Source organism: Cygnus olor, chromosome 2 (assembly GCF_009769625.2).
Source record: "Cygnus olor isolate bCygOlo1 chromosome 2, bCygOlo1.pri.v2, whole genome shotgun sequence".
NCBI lineage: Eukaryota > Metazoa > Chordata > Aves > Anseriformes > Anatidae > Cygnus > Cygnus olor.
Window position 1 is genome coordinate 67576514 of NC_049170.1, and position 27066 is coordinate 67603579.

General features: G+C 41.4%; 1 protein-coding gene across 17 annotated transcripts in view; it reads right to left on the reverse strand.

Annotated features, from left to right (window-relative positions):
- Positions 1 to 7842: 7842 nt before the first annotated feature.
- Positions 7843 to 27066, reverse strand: part of ARPP21 (cAMP regulated phosphoprotein 21) — a 142188-nt gene continuing 122964 nt past the window's right edge. For all 17 annotated transcript variants that reach the window (XM_040548321.1, XM_040548333.1, XM_040548329.1 and 14 more), the window contains 2 exons: positions 9706 to 9857; positions 7843 to 8509 (listed from right to left, as the gene is read on the reverse strand). In XM_040548321.1, coding sequence (XP_040404255.1) covers positions 8252 to 8509; positions 9706 to 9857 — 410 coding nt within the window. In that variant the 3' untranslated portion in view covers positions 7843 to 8251. The remainder of the gene's footprint in view (positions 8510 to 9705; positions 9858 to 27066) is intronic.

A 27066-nucleotide genomic window follows, 5' to 3' on the forward strand; every position in this document is an offset into this window, starting at 1 on the left:
GCTCACCCTCCCCCCTCCCTCTCTGGGATGGGGGAGAGAAACGGGAAAGTGAAGCCTGTGTGTTGAGATAAAGAAAGTTTATTGAGTCAGGAAAATAATAATAACAATAATAATAATAATAATGATAATAGTATTCCTAATAATAATGTGTATGAAACAAGTGTTGCACAATACAATTGCTCACCACCCGCTGACCGATGCCCAGCCTACCCCCGAGCAGCCGGCCCCCCCACCCCAGCTAGCCACCCCTATGTATTGTTTAGCATGAGGTCAGATGGTATGGAATACACCTTTGGCCACTCTGGGTCAGCTGTCCTGGGTCTGTCCCCTCCCAGCTCCTGCTGCACCCCTAGCCTGCTTGCTGGCAGGACAGAGAGAGAAGCTGAAAAGTCCTTGGCAACAATTAAAACATCAGCATGTTATCAGTGCTCTTCTCATCCTAATCCAACACATAGCACCCTACCAGCTACTAGGAGGAAAATTAACTCTGTCCTAACTGAAACCAGGACACAGCTTCTAACAAGTCTTCTGTAGGAACAGCTTCCCAGGTACTAGGGTCGATGGATGCCTTCACTCGAGTATAGTGAGACCAACCTTTTTCCGCAGTTCCTATGGCTGTTTCAGCGGTTAGTAGTACTTGGAAGTGTCCTTCCCATTCAGGCCAGAGTTGATTCTTTCCAAGTGTGAATCAGGACCCAATTTCCTGGGTGATGGTGGTGAATGGGGAATACCAAAGGTGGGGTTTGAGCCAACAACCCACGGGTCCTGAGAGATGACAAAGAAGAGGACACCCCAGAATACAGTTCTTAAGAAAACTCTCTTGTTTCGAATTGTGGTATCTCATCCGTTCTGCCCAGATAGGGTAATCCGAACAGCATCTCATATGGTGAAATTCCTATATCCTTTCTTGGTGCTCTTTGAACCTGTAGGAGTGCTAAAGGTAAGCATTTTACCCAAGGAAGTTGGGTTTCTAACACTAATTTAGTTAATGGCTTCTTTAATGTCTGGTTCATTCGCTCTACCTTCCCGGAAGAGGAGGGGTGCCAGGGGTGTGAAAATCCCACTCAGTCTCTAAGGCCTGCATTAACCCTTGCAGTACTTGTGAAGTGAAATGACTTCCTTGATCTGAATCAATGTTTTCAACTATCCCATATCTAGGGACTATTTGCTCCAGTGATACCTTAGCCACTGTGTTCGCAGTGGCAGATACGGAGGGGAAAGCTTACACCCATCCAGTCACGTGGTCAATTAGGACAAACACGTACTTAAGTCTCCCTGCTTTAGGTAACTCAGTAAAGTCTACCTGTATACTTCGGAAAGGTCGAATCCCTGGCTCCCGTCCCCCTCTAGGTGGGTTACGGATGACCTTTTTAATTTACCTTTTGACATATGGTACATCCTCTGCATATTTGCTTCAATAAAGTGTATATTCCTACACAGACATACTTTTTTAGCACAACATCACACGTTGCTTGCACCTCCCAATGACTCTCTTGATGTAAAACATCATATTTGCCTCATTGGTGCTCTCTTCAGCATTTCTCTCCCATCAGGGAGTATCCATTTTCCCTCTGACTTTGTGGTTCCTGATTCCTTAAAAAAATCTTTCTCTTAAAACTTTTTAGTTCTTTCTTAGTTTTCAACAATTCCCTGAATCCTCTCTGGATTTATTCTCCGTTTTCCCTCAGACATTAGATACCTTAAATACCTGACTTCTCTTCCTACATATTGTAATTTATTTTTCAATACTCCCAAGCCCTGCTTTCCCAGAAAGTTGAACAGCTTGTTAGTAGCTTTCTTCACAACTGTTTTCTCCTGTCCTGACAATAAACGATCATCCACATATTTGTAACAGTAATACCTCCTTGGGAGGTTGTAATTGCTCCAAAATCTGTTCCTGAACTTGCCCAAATAAATTGGTGGTCCTGTAAACCCCTGAGGTAAAACTGTCCATCTGTATTGTTGCTTCCGCCCCCATTTCAGGGTCTTCCCAGTCAGAGGTGAATATATCTTTGCTGTCAGGGCCTGAGAGCACTCCATTAATAACACTGTTATTCCAGTCTAACAATTTACTATTTGAATGCCCAATTTCATTATCAAATCCCTTCCCAACAAGTTAGTCCCTGCCTTGGGTACATACAATAATTGCCCAGTGATCATTTCATCCCCTAGTCTCAGCTTGGTACCCCCCAAAGGTGGCACTGTTATCCCAGCCCCTTCTACCCCCATCACTTTTTAGGGTTTCATTAGTTAATTTAATCCCTGATACTTTACAGGCCAGTAATGACCTAGCTGCCCCAGTGTATTGGGTTCGATGGCAAGGTTCAGGGGGGAGCTGCAGTGGGAGCCCCCGCGAGGAGAATCCAGAAGCCTCCCCGTGGCAGATAATGGACAATTTCATCCGGCCCCAAAGGGGCCCACCGCTGCCCAGAGCCAAGCCATGAGCAACACAGTCCATGCCTCTGTGAGAGCACATCCACGAAAACAAACAAACAAGCAAACAAAAACCTGCTGTTTAACAGCAGCTGGGAGAGCGAGGAGCGAGAAACCTCCCCGCAGACACCAAAGTCAGTGCAGAAGGATTGGGAGGAGGCGCTCCAGGCACCGGAGCCAAAGCCCCCTGCGGCCTGTGGAGAGGCCCCTGGTGGAGCAGGCTGCCCCCCCTATTGTCCCCCCCCCTCCCCTTCTCGATACTTGGGAAACTGACCAAACACCACAGCAAATATACCAAAACTTCTAGACTGTTACTTAGATTATGCCTACATCCTCTTTCCCTGCTCATTCAACTTTCCCAACTCATTCAAAAAAACAGCTGTCAAACATTACATACCACAACTTTAACACCTTCAATAACCCTTTTTAACACTTCTTTTTATCTTTCTCCAGCCTGTACTTTCCCATTTTCCTTCTCTCCTCCTGTTCCTATTTGAAGTGGCCAGCCTGGCCACACTTCAAAGCCTGTCCCTGAGCTTTCCTTGCCTGCCGTTCCTTCATCTCTCTTCCTCTCCTTTCCATCCTGGCCCTGACTCCTCCTGAAAAGTTTCTTCCTCTTTCCGCAACCCTCTGCCTCACTACCTGCTACACTGTCAATACCATTAGTTTCGCTCTCTGCTTTTCCTTCTCATCTCCCCTCCTGACATACACCTCCAGGGCCTCCTGCAGGAGGGTCCCCCACAGTGACTGTTCACTACATCCCCCCACCTTCTGGAGCTTTTTCTGTGTATCTTGCCAGGCTTTAATCACAAAATGAACTTTCAAGAGCCCCCGGGACACCGGGTCCCCGGGACTCACTGCCGACCACTCCCCCACCCCGACCCCAAGTCTCCCACATGACCCCTGTGCTGCGCACTATCACCACTCCAGCCAGGATCAGCAAGTGGGCACCCCTGCTCTGCCGGTATTACCCCCGGTCCCGGAGGATGAGCTCCTTCCCATTCTTGTGTAGCAGCTCTCCTCCTGATCATTCTCATTTCTTCCCCTGTAAACAACATCATTTCCCCCCAAGAGTATAAGTGAGGTCCTAGGAACTGGTCTAATTGTTCAGCTAGCCTGATGGGGTCCTCAATTAAAGACTTCATCTCCTCCTTAAAACCCCTAACACCCCTCTGCTGGTAAGGGGGCGGGGAGGAGTTCACCTAAGAGGATACCCAGTTAGTGTTAGTACTGTTAGTATCAGGGAAGGCAAAATTCTCAGTACCTCTTCTACCTTGTTCTAATTCTTGCCAGAGCCTAGAGTACGCTTTTCTCTAGGGACAGTGTTAATTGCAGTCCCTGTCTCCCTTCCTGGAGCGACTGCTGCTGCCACCGGTGCAATATTAGGATTATAGGGAGCATAACTTGACTCCTTCTCCGAGAAAGGAATCTTATTGTTTACATATAAATTTAAAGCCTGAATTTTCATCAGACCCATATTTTGGCCAAAATACTGTTGTTTCCTTAATTGGTCCTTTTGTCCAGACTGGTACACAATATTTAACCTTTTTTTTTTTTTTTTTTTTTTTTAATCATTTCCTCTAATTTTGAGATTATTTGTCCAATTTCTTATCCTTCTTCAGGAAGAACTTTCGGTAGGCACTCCCCCGGGGATATCTCCCTGTCCCCTGGAACTCATATTTCCCATTTTTCCTAGCCCATGTCAGTGTGCTGCTACAGAAATTTCCCTCCTGCAGGATACCACACACTAACGTTCCGATTCTGGAAAATTGGGGTGTACTGCCAAGCACTTCCCCATGCAAGGGGTACCACACAACTGTGAGTTTACCAGATTCCCTGGTGTACTGCCAAGCACTTCCCCGTGCAAGGGTTATCGTACACCAAATTTCCCTGGTGTACTGCCAAGCACTTCCCTGTGCAAGGGCTTACCATACACCAAATTTCCCGAGACTCTTCCTTTCTCTCCCTTATCTCACGCTTTGTCCGTCTCTGGCCGTGCCCCTCGCGGAGCTACGGAACCATGGATCAGGACTCCACACTCGCTTCGTACAAAAGTACGTCTCAATCACACGTCACACAGAGTCTCACCCGATCCCCAAGGCAATACTTAATATTTCTTACCTTGGTCTGTGCACAGAGTTACCGGATCAATTCTTAAACCCGGAGTGCCTACCTTCTTCCCTTCCCCACTACTTCATGGATCCTGCCTCTTTAATCAGTCTCGGGCCCTCTGTCAGCTCTCCGCAGAACCGCCACCGTGGATGCACAGGACTGCTGAAATCAGCGGGGCATGCCTTCCTGCTGCTGCGGCGGTGGGGGTCCCCAGTAGGTGACTGGATCCTGGACGAGCCCCCAAATTGTGAAAAACACTCCGTAGCCAATAACTTAGGCTGAGGCAAGGATCTCAGTGAAGTAGTAATTTATTCGCGATTGCAATGGCAGGCGTCCCACAAGCAGGAGCGCACCTACTGGTTCCAAAACACAGTTTATATACTTTTTGATGACAGGACCCTCCCCTGTTTCCCCACTGAGTGGGTAATCCAGGTTCACAATCTATCTGATGCTTCACAGAACAATGCATGGCCTTCAGTTGCCCTGAGAAATTTCAAATTTCTTTTGACTTTTTTTTACTGTTTGAAGTGGTAATGTTTCTTCACTTATCTGACTTGACTTAACACCGTGATTTTCACCTAATTGTTCTAAGGAGTCTGGTTGTCTGCATTTTACAAGGTCGCCTGCTAAGTTTTCTTATCACTGCAAGGGTGAGATACCCCATTCCTTACCTTTAAACAATGTAACTCTGCAAAAACAACATTTTTATTCCCACAGAGAGAAAGACTTAAAAAGGAATATTATGATGTAAAAATAGAGATTAAATTTTGTGGTTCAATTGATATGGAAACAGAATTACTTCATTGTCTTCAGACGTGAATTCTTTCCGAGTAGAGCAACTGTGTGCACCACCAGATGAGATGTCTCTCCCATGTATATGATACCTTCATAATTAGGGCATTCTTTATAGCTGAGGGAGATTATATTTGGTTTTCTTGTATGCCTAACTCTTTAGAATTTGTATTCAAACTCTTCAGAGAGTGAGACAATCAAAGGATGTAGGCCATGTTGGAGCAGGTGGCTGTGACCTCCTCCTGAAACTGCTCGATTTTTCATAGCCAGTTAAAGACTCATTTCAACAGAAACGTTCATAACCCTGCAAGTAGGTGCTCCTACCACAAGGCTGGGAGAATTCAAACAGTAGGATCCTTGCTGTCCACAGCTATTCACAGGTTTTATGTGAGCTGCTCATTGAACGATCAGAGACAGGTAAACAATGGGAATTCACAGCCACATTCAATCACGGGACATGCTGTTTGCCAAGGGGACAAGACCAACAGAGTGGCATAAGAGCATGAGGAAATTGTATTTTAAGGGGAGCAAGATTCACAGACTTTGCTTTTTGACTCCCTTGCCTATTGCTACTGAGAGCATCTACAACCCATTGATCTATGATGCTGACGGGGGGATTTTTTTATTTTTAACCAGGCAAGTCACCCACAGTTCTCTTGATGAGAATGAAGATCGATCAGGGAAGAGTAACGCTTCAGAGAAGAGAAGAAACAAGACTTAAATGCAGTGATTACTACAGGGTCTCTTTGCTCCAGACACCACATACACCTCAGTTTGCCCACCCTCCCTGCTACTTCAGTCTGTCCTGCCCAAAGTCACGAGTGGGTCCCTCTGCAGGACCCTGGAGCCCTGACTGGGAAGGACAGCCATTCATTCCAGGTCACTCACTCAGCAGCAGAAAATCCAATTAAGTATAACTATATTAATGCTAAGCGAGAACCCTCAGTAGTATATAAAACATTAAAAAGCAAGCATGCCATATGATGCAGGGTGTCTGAAATGAGAGCTCACGGTCACAGGCAAAATCCAAATATTGTATCTAGATTTAAAAAAGGAAAAAAAATAATCAGCATGTTCTCCCTAGGCATTTCACCTCTAATTGAAGAGTGAATTATGTTTACTTACCTGCTCATGTTCTTGACTCTCTCTCAGCAAATGAATTGTGATTACATTACATAAAATAATGTGTAATGTGTAAAGTGTTTGGCTTTCTTTCTATCTCATAGGTCTGGATTCAGTAGAAATTCCACACTTTAAGACACATGTAAAAACCATATTGAACATTGAAAAATATGTTTACTGTATAGAAAAGAAAAATATTTGTTTGAAATACAGATTGTAGCATGTGTGATTCCTGCTTCTGCAGCTGAGGCATGTAAAAGAAATACTACCCTTAAAGGGAAAACCAAAGCCATTCCACATGCAAACTAGCAACGGCCAAGGGCATTGTTGACTACTATCATCTCGAGTATACCTAAAACCATATTAAAACACACGCAGATTTCACACACAAAAGGATCTCAGGCTTTCTCATGATTCTGGGGTGCTCAGCGCCTATCTTAAAGGTATTCAAAACTGACCAAAAAGCAGTTTAAGTGAAAGAACAAATTTTTGTCCGGTAAACATATTTGCAACTCAAATGTTGTCAGCACTGAAGCAGAATGAGGAACTTCATACAGCATTTATAAATGAAGAATAATTTATCAAAACAAACTGGGAATTTGAGTGAACATGGATGTAATAATGAGAAACACCACAGGAAAAAAAGGGGTGGGTTCTAAAACTTATAGACAAACCACTGTTCTGCATGTTTTAAGAGCTAATAAACCCTAACATATCATTCATTCCCACTACTTGAACTTGCTGGACTGTCTCGGGCTGTCACCCTTTTGTTTCAAAATGTCTTTATAGCTGCAGTAGCAATAACCGGGGAGAGCATCTCTCTCCACAGAGCAAAAGAATTACTGGGCACTGTGGCTGCCGCACCAGAAGGAACTGAGCTTCCAGCCAACGGACAAGATTCCACCAGACATGAGGGGGTGTATGACCTCTGAACAAATATAAGTTAGTAGCTGTAGCAAATGATGTTTGTGACATTAGTGGACTTGGGGACTGGAAATGCACAAACTTAGTTTAAGATAATCTGGCACCTCATTCACTGAACTCTTTCTGGGTGTCTATGCTAATATTTCTAAATGGCCTTAGCTATTATGGTACTGTGTGTTAGACATCCAGCCTTTTCCCCAAACACCCACAAGCTCATTGAGCATCATCTCTCCCTTAGCTTCTTCTGAAACAAGACAAGAACCAAAGGGAAGTTCACTCAGAAACAGAGAGGAGGCCAAGCAGGTGGTAGAAACATGACCTTTCTCCATGAGGTCAAATAGCTTTATTGTGATTAAACACTACAATACTGTATATATCCATAAAAAACTCTATAGTGTATATAAATAATTCCTTCCATTCAGTATTTTTTTTTCCTTTTGTTTTCTTTTTTTTTTTTTCCATTTCCATTACAGCTTTGGTACAATGTGATTTTATTATATTTTTAAATACTTTTAGCTTCACAAACTCAACACAAAGTACAAAACTAATCCGAATCAAGGATATTACAATCTACACAGTGGTGTTCAGTGGTAGGAAAAAATCTTACCTCAATGAATTCATGTCACTAGCTAAGCTATAAAGGCATACCTAGCAGACATGACAAGAATATGCACCATTAACCAGCAAACATTTTTTTTTCAAAATTTATTTTATTTTTTACAGATTTTTTCCAGCAGCAAATCACTTGGGCATAGTCAGTACTTATGTCCTCAACTGATTATCCTGTTGTGTTCCTCTTCATTTGAAGGCCATGAGTTATTTGTCAAATAACGCACCACTATCCTTGTATATCCACTCTAAGCCAGTGTCAGTACTTTACCTGCCACCCTGCATTGTTAGTGCTCGCACAGTTTGTCCTGCAGCTGGCAGAAATAACTGGAACGTTATTGGAGGGGCAGTGTGGGGCAATCAACCGTAGATTGTTCTGTGGGGCAGGAGGTATGACATTACAGTAAACAGGCATTCCAGTGGCTGTAAGTGTTCCTTGACCTGATTGATTAGGTAGCATGACTGGTTGTTGATATGACTGTTGTGGCAATCCTTGAGAACCCTGGGTCATTGGCACCTAGACAGACATAGAGAAATATGTAGAAAAAATAATTAGTACATAAATTAAAATAAGTCCCGAGTATTCTTATTTTCCTTCTATCTGAATTCAGGTATATGACATGCTCAGAAAAAATTTGTTATTTTCTGCTGCTCAGAACTATTCTAATGGCTGAGGATCTTTTTTTGACTAGAGATGTGTTAAAAATAAGTCACTGTGCTCCAGGGACTAGTAAGTGGTTCTGTCATGATCTAGCTGAATGTGAATTTCTAAGATCATATTCTTACATTAATAATAATGCAAAACAAATATTCTTATTATACAGAAGACTCAACCCTGGTATATCTAAGGCCATCTAAAAGGTCTAGGCCTTTAACCTGATCGTTAACTTTAAAACACATTTTCCATATAGTAAATCTGAAGACATAAGGAGAAAATTATGGCCACAAGCAATTCCCCAATTTCCATCCGGGTTACTGTGGTGTTTTCAAAGAAGGTGATGAAAGGGAAGAATGGCTGCTCAATCAGTGTAATCTGTTGAAAGAAGTTAATATCACTGTTTCTTAACTTTCCAGAGGGACCACACCAGGAAACATAAGCACAGACCACCTCATAGGTGGCCTCAAGCTTTTGTCATATTTCACAGAATCCAGGTATCAAGTTGGGAAAATACAGACTTTTGGGTAATTTACAGATCTGGTAAAACACAAGCCACTTCCTTCCCTCTCCCCTAACTCCAGTAAAACAAGCATCCCTCTAGCTACAGTTTGTTTTAGGAGACATGGTGAGGTCCTCTCAGGGCACTGGCAAGAAACTTCATGCATGAGTAATTTTTAACTGGACCAGGCAAAGCCTTCAACTTAATTACAGAAAACAGTATCGAACTGGGAAAAAAAAAAAGTGTCGTTTTTTATTTCTTTAATTCATTTTCTTCACAAGAAGTATAATTCCTTCATGCTTTCTGAAGTTTCTCCTGTAATGTAGGCTGCAATAAGTAGTTCATTTAATGTATTCCCAATTCAGAATGAAAATCGGTAGTAAGAACACACAAACAGGAAGCAGAGAAACCAATTTGACTTAGAATGGTGTTTATCAGGAGGCCTCCCGTCACATGCTGCCCTAATGAAGTAATAAAGACCACTCTGTGATATGGAAACTTAATTCAATTAAGCACTCTCCGAAGAAGAAAAGCAGTCTTTACAGCTTCTAAGTACCTGATAAGATGACATGGCTGGATACTGCACCATCATGCCTTGCACCTGATTTCCCTGTTGATTATTCATCAGGCTCTGGCTTTGGGGAGGCTGCTGCATTCCCACGAGACCCTGGAATCCTTGCTGCTGGTTTGGCAGGACAGGCTGGTAACCTGCAAGAAGAAAGTCACCTTCAAGTATGCTGTCCCTTTTACAGCCAAAATTAAAACTGTTCTCACTAATGGCGAATGATCCCAGTGTTTCTCCCCACATAAGTCAAAAAGATGTTCTATTTCTATGGAAGCACTGATAGAAATAAAAATCTAAGGGGAACAACCGTGTTGTAGGTTGGCAGCCCTGGCAGGCTGATATGAGCAGGCAGCACACCTTCTTCATGTTCTTCAACCCTGCAGGAAATACCACCTTGAGGGACATTTGACTTCAGTCCATGATTTAAGGCCCTGAACAGACACAAAGGCTTCAAGGTATTTCCAGAGGCAAAACCCCCACCAACTTCAAGGACACCAGTATTTGGCCTTCACAATCTAACCCATCACTTTTCTTATCTTCAGAGTTGTGCCTAAAAAGCACCTCCCTCCCTCTTACCTTTCTTGCAACGTACCCCCCTAGCATGATGTAAACAAAGATGGCTTGATTTAATCAAGAACAGTATCTATATACACACTAGCTCCTCCTTGCCAGTTTTTATTTATATATGTATGATTAGAACATATTAAGGGTCACATTCTACCCTACTGTTTCACATTTGGCACAAGAGGAACTTGCAAGTGGCTGCACAAGGATGAAAAGCTGATGCTTTGGCTTCAACCTGTTGTTGGCTCTGTGTTCAAAGTCACCACAACATTGCTGGTTTTCTGGCTCCTCTAGGACTGAGAAACGGGCGAAGTCTGTATTATCTCGAGGGCTAAGCCACTAATGAAGCAGAAAAGTAGATGGGAAACAAAGTGCTGCTCAGCAGCAACGTGATCTGGCCTGAGAAACATCCTTACAAGATGGAAGTGGGCTGGCTGGGTGAAGCTAATATTTAGAGATGAAAGATTTTGCAGAAAAAAGTGGAAAAGAAAAGGAAGATGTAGAAAGATCCTGTCCTTGAAAAATGCAGCCAGCCACAGTCATTGCAAATACGTGAATAATTCCTCCTTAAGACATTCTCTGTCCTCTAGCACTCGTATATTTCATACGTAGTTATGCAGTGCACTATTAACTTTGTAGTGATGTTCTCAGAATAAGCATATTTCAGGCAAAGGAGAATTATCGGAAGCAACAATGCTGTGTTATTTTTATATGAAAAATGTATGTCACATTTGCTCAATTTATATTCATGAATACAGTACACGGTTCAATATACTTCACGAATTGGAAAACATCACCTGCGTATTTCTTCATTATATAAGAAAAAGTAACCAATGTCTCTGTTTCCGCCAGTCTATCCTGAACTGATAGCTCTCCTGCAAAATCTTTTCTGATGCTAGAGAATAGTTGGGTATATCTGAACACTTTTGACATTAAAGATGCCTTTTCCACAGATATGAGATTAATGTCTCTTGTCAACAGAGCAAAATAAAAAAAAAATCCATGAGTGATTAACTTGGCTGGGATACAGCAACAAACATTTCCCAAATGCACCAGATTATTATACATTCAAATTTGTTCTTTTCCTATGCACAAACACAGAGTCAGCGTATTTTTTAGTCACAAAAATTACCAACATCAGAAGTGCTGTAACTGAGTTTACAGAAGGCTTATACAGCAATAGTAAAATTGCAAGTTCTCTTCTGCTCCTGTATACCAATTATAGGGAGGGGGGGGAAGAAAGGAAGAAGTAAAGAAATGTAACACTACTATTCTGGTATTCACAAGACTGGAAATTTAAGCAGAAAAGAGTCAACTGACAGTGGAAGCTGCAGAAGATAATTCATTTCAAATCACTTATGTTTGTCAACTTAAGTCCAAATATAGCAATGAATGAGGGATTGATGGCGGACTGTGGGATCTTCAGTGATGTGAAGCTGGGGAATGCTACCAAATTTTGGATCTGTGCTCACTGTGCTAGATTGTGATGCACTGACACAGGGCAGCAACTGGTGCTATGCAGAAGCAGACAGTTGACACCATCAGGGTAAACAAGAGAGAAGCCCGGCTGTCATTGTTTAATGTAATTGCATTACCATTATTTTAATCAGGCTACTGCTGATACGCTGCTGTATGTTCAAACATACAGCTGTCTCTTCGCCTCAGCTTTGTGTTCCATATTCACCAATATGATACATTTATTGCTCAGGGCAGACATAACTATCAACAGAAAAGAGTTATGAAAATGACTGGGTGTCTACCCTTATGCTGAACATGTAGGCATCACCTCATGGGGGCATTACATTGACATGCACCTCTGCCCTGTCAAAACGTATGGGTGAAATCTTTCTCTGTATCAGCAGGCAAACACTGCTTAGCAGATAGTACAATCATACTGCATTTCAGGTGCAGGACAGCAAAAAGTGTTAAAAAGGTTTAACTGCTGAGGTTCACTAGGCTATGGATTATTATTTTAACAATCCCATTACTCTTCAAGGACTTTCTTCTGCCCATAAGGCATGTGCACCCCTCACCCCTGTCCTAACATGCAGAGTCCTGCTTACTCCCTGGGCAATCTGAAGACCTCTTTCCCACTCCCTTTGCAAGAACTTTGCAATGCTTTGATCACACAGTGGGACCTCAATACAAGCAGAGAAAGTGCTTCAGATGTATTCTAACACACTTCCAATATGATTAAATCGGAGCAGAGAGATACTAGTGTAAGAATCTGGCTGCATTGTCTCCTGACTCTTCTTTGCCTTTAGGGGAAGTCGTCACTTCTATGATTCAGAAGAAGCTACTGTAGTCTCTTGACCATTAGCTCCCTTGAACTGTGGGTGGAAACAGGTAAGTTTAAGGTTACTGCTCTCTTGCATCCTTGCAAAGATGGTGGCTGTCATCTGTCCCTCATTTAATACTCTCAGACATTTTTTACAATTAGTACCCTATTAGTACCCTAATACAAAGAATTTATGGATGTCAGACCATGCTGGAGAACCCCAGATGCAGTTGCTCAAAATCCACCTTCCCCTTCAAGGCTCTACAACTCAAATGAAGCCACTTCTCTGACAGCAAAGCCTGACCCTTTATGATGTTAAATATATGAAGAAAGATGCAAGTTCAGGTACTGACCATAGCCCAATAATGTACAAAGATACACTCCAATAGTGCAGAGTAGTACAGAATAAGAAAAGGTGAATGAATTCCTTTATCTGCAACAAGCTCTACAAGAAGCAAGAGGAAAATGCTGTAGAAAAAACAACAAAAAAAGTTGCCCAAGTCTTTTACGCTAGATGGCTTCTGTTTCAGCACAAAAGCAAGCAGCAAGAACTGGCGGTCTATGTGGCAATTCATTTGTACAAGAAGTTGTTAATATCAGAAACCATCTGCTTTGAATTTTCCACCTCCACAGCCAAAACTGTGCAACTTTGACTGCATGCCACATAACATTCGAAACAGATCCTTCAGTGTTTACTGTGTGTTGATGTCTTCATGTTTTTGCACACTGTCCAGGGAAAGAATGAAGATGGGCGAACTGAGACTGCTCATAACTGATAGCCTTGATATATCAAGCTTTCAGCAATGCTTATGAAACTGTATCATTCTAGCAATTTTTTTTTTTTTTTCCTCCAAGGGCACAGACTATCAGAGAGTGCTATTTTCCCAACACTATTTTGTACACACAGCAGTTTCAATCCTGAACTCAGCTCTGCCATGCTTTTGACATGCTATTTATTTTTCAATGAAATGAAAATAATAGTGTTCTCAAAAGGCTTGGGAATTGACTGCAGTGCATACAAAGTCATCCATCACTGGGCAGAGATGGATATTTTGGAGCTACACAGGTGTCAGGAAATAAGTGAAAACAGGAAGTGGCACCATTCTGCAGCAATAGTTTTCTTCATAGTTGCTCTTTGGTTATTAGCTTTCATACTACATAAAGTGTAATCCTTAAAAGTTTCTTTGTTGTCCCCTGAGAACATACATATTTTCTAATGGCAGTAACACATCAGATGAACCATCCTATTACTGCAAGCTCCAGGGCCTCTTTACTGCAATTATATCATCCTGCTCTATGTTATCTCTGCTACAAAGGAAGATTTTTTTTTAAATCAGGGCAAACATAAGAGACGTTGTTAAACAACCAGAGGAACAAATTGTGCACAGAATTTCAATGAATGCCTCAGAGGAAAAATGAGCCTTGGATCGCAATCTACATGGAAGAGGCTGTCATAACATCAAGGTAATTCTCTGAACCTTTATAACTTGCATCACCATGCTGACAGTCAGCTACCTTAAACATCCCAGAGAGAGAAACACTACAGGAAACACCCACAAATGTTTTAATTTCTTAATGAGGCTGTGGAGCTTAAAAGATAAAACACAGTGGTCTCGACATTACTGGGTCCAGTAACATCACTCAGAGCTGTAATTATGGCAGGCGCATTGATCTGCTGGCCTCAGCACATGCCCTTCATGAACAGCACATCCGTGCTTGCAGGGACTGTTCCATTGCTCATTTTAGATTTGAAGCATATATTAGCAAGATAGCTTTGTAGTAGGCTTTTTACCTGGAGTGCTGACACACAATCAGCACTTGGGATGATGAGAATTTGGTCTGGCACGACTTCCTGAACCACAAATATTACTCTGCCCTCACCACTTGCATCTAACAGGTTCTTTGCATCTAAGCTCATCCGATGCAATCACATAAATTTACAGAGGTTTTAATGTGAAGTGATTTGAAGGCTAATATTCTCCCTTTAGTGTAGTTCTATGAGAAGCCAAACTCTGGTCACCTGCAAACTTGGGACACAACCAAAATGCACATTTTCACAACACACTGCAGCAGCATGGCAACCTGAGACCAAAAGAAATTCAAAAGACAGACCTCAGCAGGGCTAACGGGGCTGGATGCAATGCTGCACAAATCTGGCCATGCTCCTGCCCGCTCCACAAGTACTGCAGTGCCTTTCTCAACCCAGCACCTCTGCCCTATGTCTCCTACTGTGGCACAGATCCTGCAGAAGGGCAACCCAGTCCCAAGCGCTGCACTTGCCACAGGTGCTCACATTCACACAAGACTCCCCAAAACTGGGAGAAGAGAGTGAGAAAACTGATCTGAGATCAGAAAGTGCACCTCTTCCTGTGAGACCTGAGGAATTCATTCCACTCCATTCATTCAAAAGATGAAAAGGTAGCTGCTGGTAGATGGTTCTTGAACAGAGTGAAGAAAAAGTTACATGGTTGGAAGATAAACTTAGAACCATCCAGATTAGAAATAAAGTGTAAAGTTTCACCAGAGCCTATAATTAGCAAGGGGGCATTCTACCTAGAGGTGAAGCACACTTGCTATCACCTGAAATCTCCAAAACGAGGTTAGACAGCTTGCTAGAAGATATTCATCGGCTTAATAAGAACTTCTGGGAATAAAGGTGTGATTAGAGCGTGCTCTGTGTCCAGTATTATTCAGAACAGTGAATTACATGATCCAGGCTTGAAATACTTATGAAAAATGTTAGACAGTTAGCTCTTAGTAATTTTCTAGTCTTCCACTGAAAAACACTAAGTATCCATGTGTGAGAGTGGTTCCTCTTCCCAGTCTCTCTTTCCTTTGATCACGTACTGGCATTGACACCAGGTTGACTCCACCTGCAGAGAACTCACCTGGTGGCTACCTAAGGGCTATTTCTGGGGTATTTTAGGCTGTTTCACCCCACTGGAGAAACAATCACTAAGTTTTGCAAGCTGCAGAATCTGATTGATATCAATTTCCACAATTTTGCCAGTCTGTTTTCCCTTACTTTTTAAAATAAGGTATGGGTGGGATGTAGTTTTTGACTTATAATCACAGAAACTTAGAATACCTGTGAGAAGTTACCTGTCAAAGAAAAATGTCTTCATAAAACTACAATTCCATCATGCACACATCAGTAAATTTGGTAAAGTTTTTGGCAACTCACTTATTTGCCAAAAGTTCTGAGTTGGTCCATCCCAAAGTACTTGCAAAGCTGAAAGGAAGAAAAAAAATGAAGCAAGCAGTTCGGCAAGATCAAACACTCTGTCTTGGCACAAAGAACCCTTTGATTCTCAAACAGTCCCTAAGAGTTAACTGTAAAATACGAAGGAAGAAGGTCAGGCTGGGGAAGCAGGCTCAGTTCTGCACAGACTTACATTCAGACCAGTTGGCCAAGCCGTGGGAGGTGGATGCTAAAATCCTTTCCCAGCACAAGTGAAAGCTGGAATTTGAGGCAAGGGATTTCTATCAGTCAGAACAAAGCCCCCTGTGCTATGGGGGGTCTGTCAGTACGTCCTGCTGACACTCTTTGCCTCACATCTGGATTGCAACCGGATGTTTCACCTCCCACACGAACATTGTAATGACCAGCTACAAAATCTCCCCATATGCCGCTGGCTCTAGAGAAGCATTGAGCTCAGGCTGGCTTCTCATGTCTGCACGTTATACACTAGATTTGGGTGGCTGCTGAGGAAGTCTTCCCCCCACGCCAAATTATGCAGTTTGTCATCAGTTGACCAGTTTCACACACACAGTAGACTGGAAGTCTCACCGAAAACACTGCTATAAAATTAAGCTGAATTTGTTTTCAGCCTCACCACCCCTAAGTGTCTACAGTTTGGAAGACTCCCACAGAAGACATGTTAATTAATTTCTCCCTGCTGGTGTGTTATTTTCTATACAAGTCTGAAGATTTAAACTGCTTCTTGTGCAGCTGGAATCCAAAACACTTTGTAAACAATTTTGTCGCTCAAGCTTGGATCTGAAACATGCTGTAAACCAAATCTGCTGCAGTTGATCAATCCACCCCTACTGTGTCTGCTTTCTCTCTGCACTACACATAAAAATGTCTTGACTTAGTAAGATATTTGGGCTTTGTGCTCCCCCCTGAAGACATCTCAGATAATTTATGGGCATAAACTGGATACCACATGAGCTGAAAGAACAAATACGTAGTAACTTAATGCTAAAAATCTGTCCTCTTCCCCTGAAAACTTAAGACCATACAATTATTTCATTTTCACACATGCACAAAGGAAAAACAAGAACACCTATGCCTGAAATAAAGGAGTCTTAAGCTAACTTGGAGGTGTAAGTTGGCTTAAAACACACAAAAAAGCACACGTGCCAATAACTACAGCAGCACATGCTCCTCTCCCCACACCACCCACTGCACTCTGTGGGCACAGAGCTTCTGCACCAGCAGAAGCCTTCTCAAGTGAGTGACTTACAGTTTTGGCTGCTCTTGTTTAAGGCAAAAGCACATCCCACTCCAGCAGCATAGCTTGCAGGGGAAAGCACATGGTATTATGCTAGTTTTGTTTTCAAAATTGAAAACTAATCACATTGATTCTTTCAAGTTGTGCAAGATCAAAACAATTTTTAGCTAATGGCACTCCAGTTACATTCATCGAAAACACAGCAGGATAAATATCCCTAATCTGATTAGAATGACAGTGACTTGTATAATTCTCTACAGAGCTAGGGTTATAAAACTGCAGGATTTTGAATTTACTTTCTTAGAACATAATTGCTGCCAGAATTGTAGCTCCCTTGTTCCTAAATTAGCCGTAGCTTTGCTAAGAGTACATTCATGCTTCCTGAAGCTGGTACCAGATTAACACCCACATTGTTGGCAGACCCACACAGAAAGGACAATATCTAGCTGTATTAGGGAGATTAGAAAGATAGAGATATAAGACAGCAAGACTTTATTATCACAAGAGAAGGAAGAAAAACAGTGGTGCTAAGACAGCTTGTTCCCCCTGCTCTTCCTCTCTCTGGCTTACAAAGTTCTCTGTTCTACAAAATCAACAGTGCAAAACATGATATTTAAACTGTTCCATCTTCAGAAAAAGAAATCAAATTTAGAAATTGGCTGCAATTTTGCATTATTTCAGAACAACCCATTTGTTGGACTTGGTTAAAACTGCAGATGAAAATACCCAGCCACAAAAGAAAATATTTTGTGTGTAATGGCTCTGAAAATCCCCCCTATGCCTAGTCACATGCCACTGCTAGAGCAGGGACTGCCTTATCTAGCTGAACTGTCCATCCTTGAAGAGGATACTCTTCATGTATTCTTCTTCAAAGTCTATTTGAAATCCTGGTTTTACTTGCTTTGGAACCTCAGAACCTGTAAGAAACCCAAAGCACAGAGCATCCAAAGCATGGTTTCATGTGCTACTCCGAACACCACAGCCAAACAGGGAACTTCCCAGCTGCTAACAAAACCCCAAAATCAGGGGAATAATGCATCCCATAGTTAAGCAAACACTCCCAGTTCAAGCGATTTGCAAGATCAGGGCCTCACAAGTTTATTTTTAACTCTGCTTGACCCATGTAAACTGGAATGTGGTACATTTATACCAAAACTAGGAGAGATTGCTTTGTGCACAGATTTTTCTTCAAGAATAGTAAGGGCATAAAATCAACAGGCCCATCTTAGTGGTAGAAAGCCTCCTGTTATTGCCGTCTGGGTTATATCAACGTGAGATGATGAAAGTTAGCACTGCATATCACATGATATTTAGAGCTTCTTATATGTCAGCACAAAAGAAACGTCCACAACATTTTCTTTTACCCTTTTTCTATGAAACCGAATTCTAACTGCTGGAGACAAGGGAAAGCATCAACTTTTAAAACCCATTTATATGCATGCTCACTGCCCCATGGAGGAAAAAGTGTTTTCACAAAGATCACTGAACTGTTATTTAGGCTCTTCTCCTCTCATCATCCAAGCAATTAACTTCAGGGCTAACATGCAAATCACGGATATAATGAAACGAGTTTTATGTATCACTTGGAGATACACAGTTGCCCATCAGTTACTTTTCCATGTCTAAAAAATTTAAAACCCCGTGACCTTGCTACCATGTCATAAAGCCCAGACAAATAAGAGAGAGGATTAAATACTGTCATTATATACCTAATGCAATCACAGACTGTAACATCTTCTGAGACTAAAATTTTAATTAAGGCAGGCTGGCATTTCCACACACCCCCACTCCCCAAATCAGTGTTCCAGGGGAACAGCAGGTAAGGTCAAACAAAAAGCTTATGTGATAAAATTGCTTGAGAGCACTCCTAGGAGACCTGGCATTATTAACAAGAACATCAAGAAGGGCACAGTTGAACAGTTCAAAGATAAATGGCTGTATTCAGTTTACTTTTCACGATCAACTGAAGAACCTGAGAGAGCTGTCTTTTGACTAGAAATATATATTAATAGGCATCAAAAGGAGCATGAATAGATACAAATATAGATTTAAGGTTGGGGAAACATGTTAGTTCTGTTTAAAATCTGGATCTATTCTTTTGCTTCTCTACACAAAGGATTTCTAAATTATAGATCTTTAAGCACAACATGCTACTGCTAAGTGGCTTGATGCGGAAAATAAACCTGTTCTTGCTGAGAACCTAACACCATGTTATTACATGACCCTTTAATCACTTATTTTATTCTCTTTTCAATGTACTTTTCTTTCATGTTTGAAACCCTTTAGCACTGTTCCTGTTTTTTTTTCAAAAATTATTACAAAAAATATTTTCTCTTCTCCTTGAAGATAAATGGATGTGCACCTCTATCAGACATGGTATGTAACTCAAAGCTTCTGTAAGACTCAGAAAATTCTATTTTTAAGACAAAATCCTTTTATCTCACTTCAGTAAAAATATAGAGGGAACAGCCAGCTGCAAGCCAAAATAATTGCAACACAATAATGCAGGGCTCCATTACAGCAGCATAATTCCGGTTAATCAGCTGATCCAGGATCCTGGCACTTACCCAGAGCCTGGAGCCTGACCTAAATGCATTAACCCAGACAAAGCATGTGCAGCTGTTTTGGTAATCTGAGGCTTCTGAATTTTATTGGAGACCAAAAAAAAAAAAAGTCACTTATCCAGCAAATGACACAGGTGATATATAGAGAGGAGGAAAACATTTTATGCTGTTTAACTAAGTTAATCCACTGAGTCGCATGAACAGACTCAACAGCCTTTGGGAGATGGGCTTTGGAAAGAGCTTTCCTTTGGCCAGCACAATGAGCAAGGGTTTACCCTGGAGCAGCGTAGATGCCCAAAGCCTGCAGGGAGGGAGGTTACTGCAGGACCAGGAAAACATCATTTTGAGAGGTGTGAAGCCAAGCCATTGAAGGAATGTGCTATGGGCTGCTACGCAGTGCTAGTGACATCAAGGAAGTCCTGGAGGGCCCTATGGAAAAGCCAGGTTCAATTCCTCTGCCCTCAGCCCCTGCCTGCCAATCCTGCTGACATTAACGAGAGCTAACAGGCTCACGGGAAGGCCAATACATCTTTGTAGAGACTTTCTGGGTTTCTCTTAAGAGCTTTGCTGCTTAAAAAACATGCAAGTTTAGTCACAGCCCTTACTGTGGCCATAAGTTGCTATACAGATGCAGTCTGTTGCACTTCCTCCTTACAGGATTTTTCAATAGCTAATTTACAACATAAGCGCAATTAAGAGCTAATATACAACTAACATCAATGTAAAAGCCCATTAACATTTAATAGCCACATTTCTTTAATATATGACATGCTGTAAGTCTTAACTCACACTAGAAAGTGTCACCTAGAGAGATGCCCTTGCCAGCAATGCATTACAGAGGGTCTTCATGTAAAATAACTACAGAACACTGTATTCAGGATTTTGCTGAATTCAGAGACACTGATTATAACATTATTAATATAAGTGTTCATATATTCTTGCAGAAAAGCTAAACTTACTTTGAAGCTAAGATTTAAAGTGAACTAGAAGGAAATTAAGTATATAATTAACTATTTTACCATTATTATTTTCTGAAAAAAAGAACCAGTACAATAGCTGTGACTGAAAACTGCAAGAAAAAAACTTATCTTTTCTCATCTCTCTACCCAGAAAACTGTATCCTGCAGACTTGCAAAATGTAACCTTTGTTATAATTTTTTCAATTACAATTTTCACATGTGGGTATTTTTCATGTGAAATGGTAACTTCCTTTAGTTCAGGGCAGGAATGTAAACACTGTATCTGGTACGACCTTACACTTGGCCCTTATAAAAACATTCAAGCCCTTAAAAAAACAAACAAACAAACAAACAAACAAACAAACAAACCACCACACTGGCACCAACTTAACTCTTGGTATATACATACACATATCTACATACACACATATATTTCCCTATTTCCAGCCAAAACCATCTACAGATGTGATTGACAGCGCTCAAGATATAGGAAGATAACAATAAATGTCCGAGTCACAAACCATCAGCTGGGTGAGGGGAATTGCTGCTCTCTGTGCTGTTGCAAAGCAAAGCAGGAGGTGTTTAAGCCTCTGCATATACAGCGGGGCTGCAGGCACTATATACAGTCAGTGTAGCTCATGAGATTAACAGTACCCTGTGTAACAAACCCTTTATATATGTGTCTGTCTTTGCCTTCTGGTATATAAAGCAGTTCCTGGCCATATTCTAACTACTATTTGCAAACGCCTACCCATTGCTTTTGTTAGTAAATCATTAAGAACTTTGTGCAATGGGACATCTAGCCACCCAAGCAATGTGAGGTGAGTTCCCAAATACAAAAGCAGCAGGATCAGATTTGAAAAAAGGTCTAATGCATCCATGCAATCTGTGAGCCCACAGATTCACTGAATTTCAGCAGGTTTATCCCTGCATTACATCAGTTTGATTTTCTGGACTGCCCCCAAATAAGTATCAGTTGGCCTAAGCAAACTGTTGATTTTCCATGATCTATAACTTAGCTCTCAGTATTGCTGGAATATCTACAAGTATAAGCCCAAGGTGAACCTCCACCATGCCAACCATTGTGCAAACTTCAAGGTATAGCTGTAGTCCCTGCACTGAAGATTGTGTGTTTCTGAATAGACAAGACAGTTGGAGACTGAAAAATGAATGCCCAGGAGAATAAACTTGCACGGAGAAAAACTGCAAGCCTCAGGCAGAACTGCATAAAGCTCTCCAGGAAAATGTGCAAAAATTAAAAATATCTGTGTGCACTGCATTAGAAAGCATAGGTGCTTAAAGCCGCATCCCAAGCCTGGGCAGGATGCCCCTCACCAGTGGTCATGGAGATGAATGTCCATGTCATCGTGTTGCTTCTGCCACTTTGCTTCCACACAGCTTCAGGTACAGACTCCTGCCTACAGCCTGTGTGCTGGAGAAAGTCTGCAGCATACTGGTGATGCACAGCTTACCATACTGTGCTGTGTTTTATTGAGGGCTGACCTGGATGAGGCACTGCTAACACCCTAAATGCTCCCTAAGAGTCTATGCTTTCACCCTCACAAGCTGGGCATTGCAGCTCAACTTCAAGGGAAGCTTTCATAAACCTTTCATATTAGGAGCACTCACCTGTAATATGGTGATTACACTGGCTCCTATACAGCAGAGCCCTTAAACATTTGCTTAACTTGTAAGCATGTGAACGGATTTCTTGATTTCAGAGCCATGATTCACAGGCTTAAGAACACTTCTGGACTGAGGCCAGGCAACTCAGCTCCTTGAAGGAGGAAACCTCCAATGAGAGAGATACCAAAATGTTTATTAACAGTGTATTAGTAGCATCTTTTAAAAGGCTGCTGAGAAACTTGACCAGGTGGGTAACAATCAAAGGAAAAAGAAGCCCCATTCCAAAAAAATCCAGTTCTACAAGATAAGAAATCAAGTAATTTCTCAACTCTCCTTTTGCACAGCCACTGCTTAATCCAGAAGCTGAAAGGCAGGGGAAGATGAGACTGAGCCTGTATCCATGTGGCCCTATGAACATATATGCACATATATGAAAGTGCCATTAGAATAAGCATTAGCTATGTACTAAGAGATATCGGCAAAAAATAAAATAAATTGCAGCTAGGGAGGAGTCTACCAGGCATATAGGAACATGCACAGTGATCCCAGTCATCCATACCTTGCAAGCAAACCCCTCTAGTTTACTAGTAGATCTAAGTCCATTTTTCCTGTTTTTCCTGCTTAATTCAGAAGAGCTCATAAGCAGATTGGATCAGGGATATTCTAATAAAGCAAGTGTTATCATTAAGACCCTCCATTTCCATTGTCCTCTTTACTTCTTGAAGTACAAGATAAAGTACATGTGCATGTCTTCTATCACTTCTCTCATCAAGTCCATTCTGTATCACTGTGTAAATGTAAACACCTATTCCAATTCTGCCATATGTACGAAAGCAATACATCGGACATCTGCACTAAAACCGGGCTGTATCTCCCAGATAAACCCTTGTCTTGGAAGGAAACGAACAGCAAAATCTACAGATGTAGTCACCCCAGTGCCTAGTTAGCTTCAGCCATGGCCATATTATTAATTTGATGAAGGAGGAGGGAGTAAGTGAATTAAAGTCAAACATGTCTGAAAAAGTAAAAACATTTCTTTTTGACATTCCTAATACAACACTAACAATTTCCAAGACTTCAAAAACTGAGTTTAAAAAAAAAAAAAAAAAAGGAAAAGAAATGAAACAGTTTAATTGTCCACAAGCAATTTAAAGCTGGCCAGGCAGCTAAATCTGCAAAGCATGCCTATCGCCATATCACGGGAAAACATATTGTCAATTTTTGTGTTGGGTGGTCAGAACAACATGAACAATGTTAATAGAAAAAAAGGAGAGAATGCATGGTGTATGTAGACTTTCACCTTTTTCTTCTCTAAAATGGGTTTAGTGGCACTTCTGAAAATGTAAGGATTAACACCTGAAGACAACTTCTCTGAATAACTAGGAAAAGAATAGATATGACCCTTGTCTCCACCTTTCACTGCAGAGCTCGTTAGTCAGTTGGATAACTCCTGCTATAGGTGGTCCAGCATTACCATTGCAAAAGAATATTTCGGTTAACCCAACAAATGCAACTGCTTGAGAAGGCCAATCTGCCGAGCAAAAATGTTGTGAAACCCACAGGATCAGCTCTGAGCCCCATATCTCCCCTCAAGATATCTCCAATTGTGCAATTCTAAAGTATGCAAAATTTACTTTCATTACCAAAAGAAAGCAAGCATAACAGAATTTAAATGTAGAAAAGTCTCTGGAATATTTCTCCTTTGTCTGCTGTAGACCTCTCTGGGGAGATGTCTGCTGTCAAAAATCACTGGGGCAGAGCTGCCATGGAGCATTGGTGAGTTATTTGCAAGGTCTGCAATTGTGATCAATGCTAGATGCTCAGAGCTATGGAAAAAGTGCAAAGACCATAAACATACAGAGCGTTCAGCTCAGCATAAATACTGAAGATAACCTAGCTGTGTGGTCAAGGTGGGCTTCTGAGGCAGTAACAGCACTTTTTCTTGCATATATCATAAATATTGATAGCTTTTTGCTTGTTTAGGATATAATACAACTGAGTGCGTTACTTCTTTCTGTGTATTATCTGTAGAATAAGGTTTTAAGGGAAGAATTCTTCATGAGACATTCTGAAGTCCAACAGTGCTGAAAAGTGCTATATACATATTAGATAAAGTCAGTAGAAAAATAACTGATCTCCGATATAACGTAATATTGAAAGACCTTTGGGTACTAAATTTGCTAGGAGTTGCATGCAGAACTTTGCAAAATTTTTAGTTGGCTGAAGAACCCTACTTTGGTCCAAAAAAGGTGTGTGTCCCCCAGGAGCACCTGCAAGGGCAGGGCTGAATTCCCAGAGCCCAAAGACTGCCAATACTGGCAAGAAGGCAAGGAAGAGTCTACAGTAAGATTCATCTGTCTGAGCACTAGTCTTAGAATAAAGGCCTCTGCAAAATGTTGGGGCCAGCAAACCGATACAAATGTGCATTTTGAAATTAACCTGGAAAGGTTTTTGCAAAGGCTTTCCAATGTTTGCCAAGAGGCAACTGCCAGCTTCTGAGATTTAGCTGACATGGGAGAGAGGTCTTCTATGGGAATAGCAGGTATATTAGTACTTTTTAAGCAGAATTATTGTTGTACTCCACCCTCAGCTGCCCTGATCCTATGAAATGATCTATAAATATGGGTAGAGATACATATGCGTTCCTGTACATGCAATGACTAAAGTTAATGCAGCACCATCATCGAAGGCTACTTTAGGCTAAAATATTTGTCTCCTGCTTATGTGATCTGAATGGCGTAACTGGTTTCATATACTTCTCACATGGCTGCTCAGTCAAACCACAAAGCAGCTGACAGAAATGTTTCTCCAGCTTAGATTTACAGTATGTATTTCTGAAGTGATAGTTGATGTGCCTAACCAATCTGCAGAAAATGTCTGTGTAGCAAAAATTTTTGAAAAGAGAAAATCACAGAATCTGTAAACACATGTGCAGAATGTTCTTAAGTAACTAGCTCTCATTCTGAGTGTAAACCTGGAGAATAAACACTAATGTCTGTAATTGGAAAAGGACAAATGTAAGTCATACTCAGACTACTCCTCATGAGGTATTCAATCTACAGCTACAAAGTTTCCTTACAGTAGCACCACTGTTCAATTTTAAACAATTAGCATAACTTCTTCACACTAAAAAGCAGATTAATATTCACATTTTCACTAATATATCTGCAGCCAATAAATAACTTTTTAAATTATAAACACTGACTACTTTATAGACCTTGTTTTCATATTCTGAAATGAGCTACCACATCAATTATGAGAAAGCAGAAAGCAACACCCCCCCACCTCCATAGGAGCCACCATGGCAAATTGTTTCATAAAGTTTCACTGGCATTTTAGGCATGTCCGTAAAAAGATGTTTGGTCCTGGAAACATGATACTTAATGCCAGAACATCCTGAGAAAAAAAGAGCTATGGAGATCTTCTTGCTGCAAGGAGCTTCTGAAGAGCAGCAAGGTCCTGCACCAGACACAGGTGACACTCATATCTACCACTTTGGCAGGAGAAGAAAATGCCAGATGAGCTTGTATCTGTCCAGAGCTTACACTGACGTTACCAGAACCTGTGTGGTAGGGAGGCCAAGCAGCTGGATCGGAGCATCCCATCTATCAGCCTGGGACTGGGAGAGCAGGCAGATGGCACAAACACACCTGGTCTTGCCCAGGAAAGCATGTCTGGATGCTGAGGCACAATGTTCCCTCTCTCCAGCCCGTGCTGAGCCAGGGCACCACATCGCAGCTCCAGCAATCCTTCTGCCGCTCACACTCCCTGATGCTTTCTGATTCAAAAAGATTCCCAGATGAAGGAATTAATGATGCTTTTGGCATAATTAACTACCTGCAACTTCCCCATTTCACTATTCTACAGGGCTCAGGTAGGAAAGCTTATCTGCAACCACTTTCTGGATTCGAGGAAGTTCTTTTTTTATTATTTTTAAATCCCAGACAATTGATTAGTATGGTGGGTATTCTGCACAGATAGCAAATAAGCTCCATGAAGCAGGAAGGTTCCTGCACTTCCCCACTGTTCTACTCACTGCAGAGACCACATCCCTGGATCTCTACGTGGATGTTCTTCCTGCTACATGGCCAAGTAGGAGGAGAAATGTACACAAGCCACAAAATAATGCTCTCCCTGCTGCACTGAACTGCATAAAAGAATGAAAATGAACTGAATTAAAAAGTCTACAAGTGTTCTTAAAGCTAATTAATAATAAAGAGATAATGATCGTAATTAAAAAACTTCCCATAAAAATGCTGTTTTCTTTATAAGACAATGCAAAGTTTCCATTAAAAAAAAAAAAGGAAAGAATTCAGGGCCACTCAAATTCATTTGATAAAATAAGTTATGATGCATTACAATTTACACAAATAAAGGTCCAGCATAGTATCAAGACTATGAAGTATGAAGATACCATATTGTGCTGGCAAGTGATAGAACTGCTCATAGTGACAGCTGTGATTTATTGAAACAATTCAAATACACTTTGAAAGTATATTAGCTTCATCTCTGCCCACAAAGGGTGCATTTTAGCAGGGTAGGCCACACCAGTGATAAATTACATACCAGCAAGAAGTGAAGGCAATTGGCAACATCAGATGCCCAAAGGCCCCTGAATTACTGCGATAATGTGGTTTTCATGATAATACCTCACATGCAATGGCATCTAAGCACCTAGAGAAACATATCAAAGCTGTATTTTTGTTGGCTTTTTGGAAGATAACATTACAACAGTGAGAAAGGCTAGGGCTTCCCAGCTAAAGTTAACATTTACAAATTGGCTCTGGAAAAACATTTGGCACAGTAAGTCACAGTTTAGATGCTACCTTTTACACAGAAGCTGGAAAATAATGTCTTTTGCTTCCAGGCTGTAGACACTGAAACAAGCCACCAGCTCCAGGCCC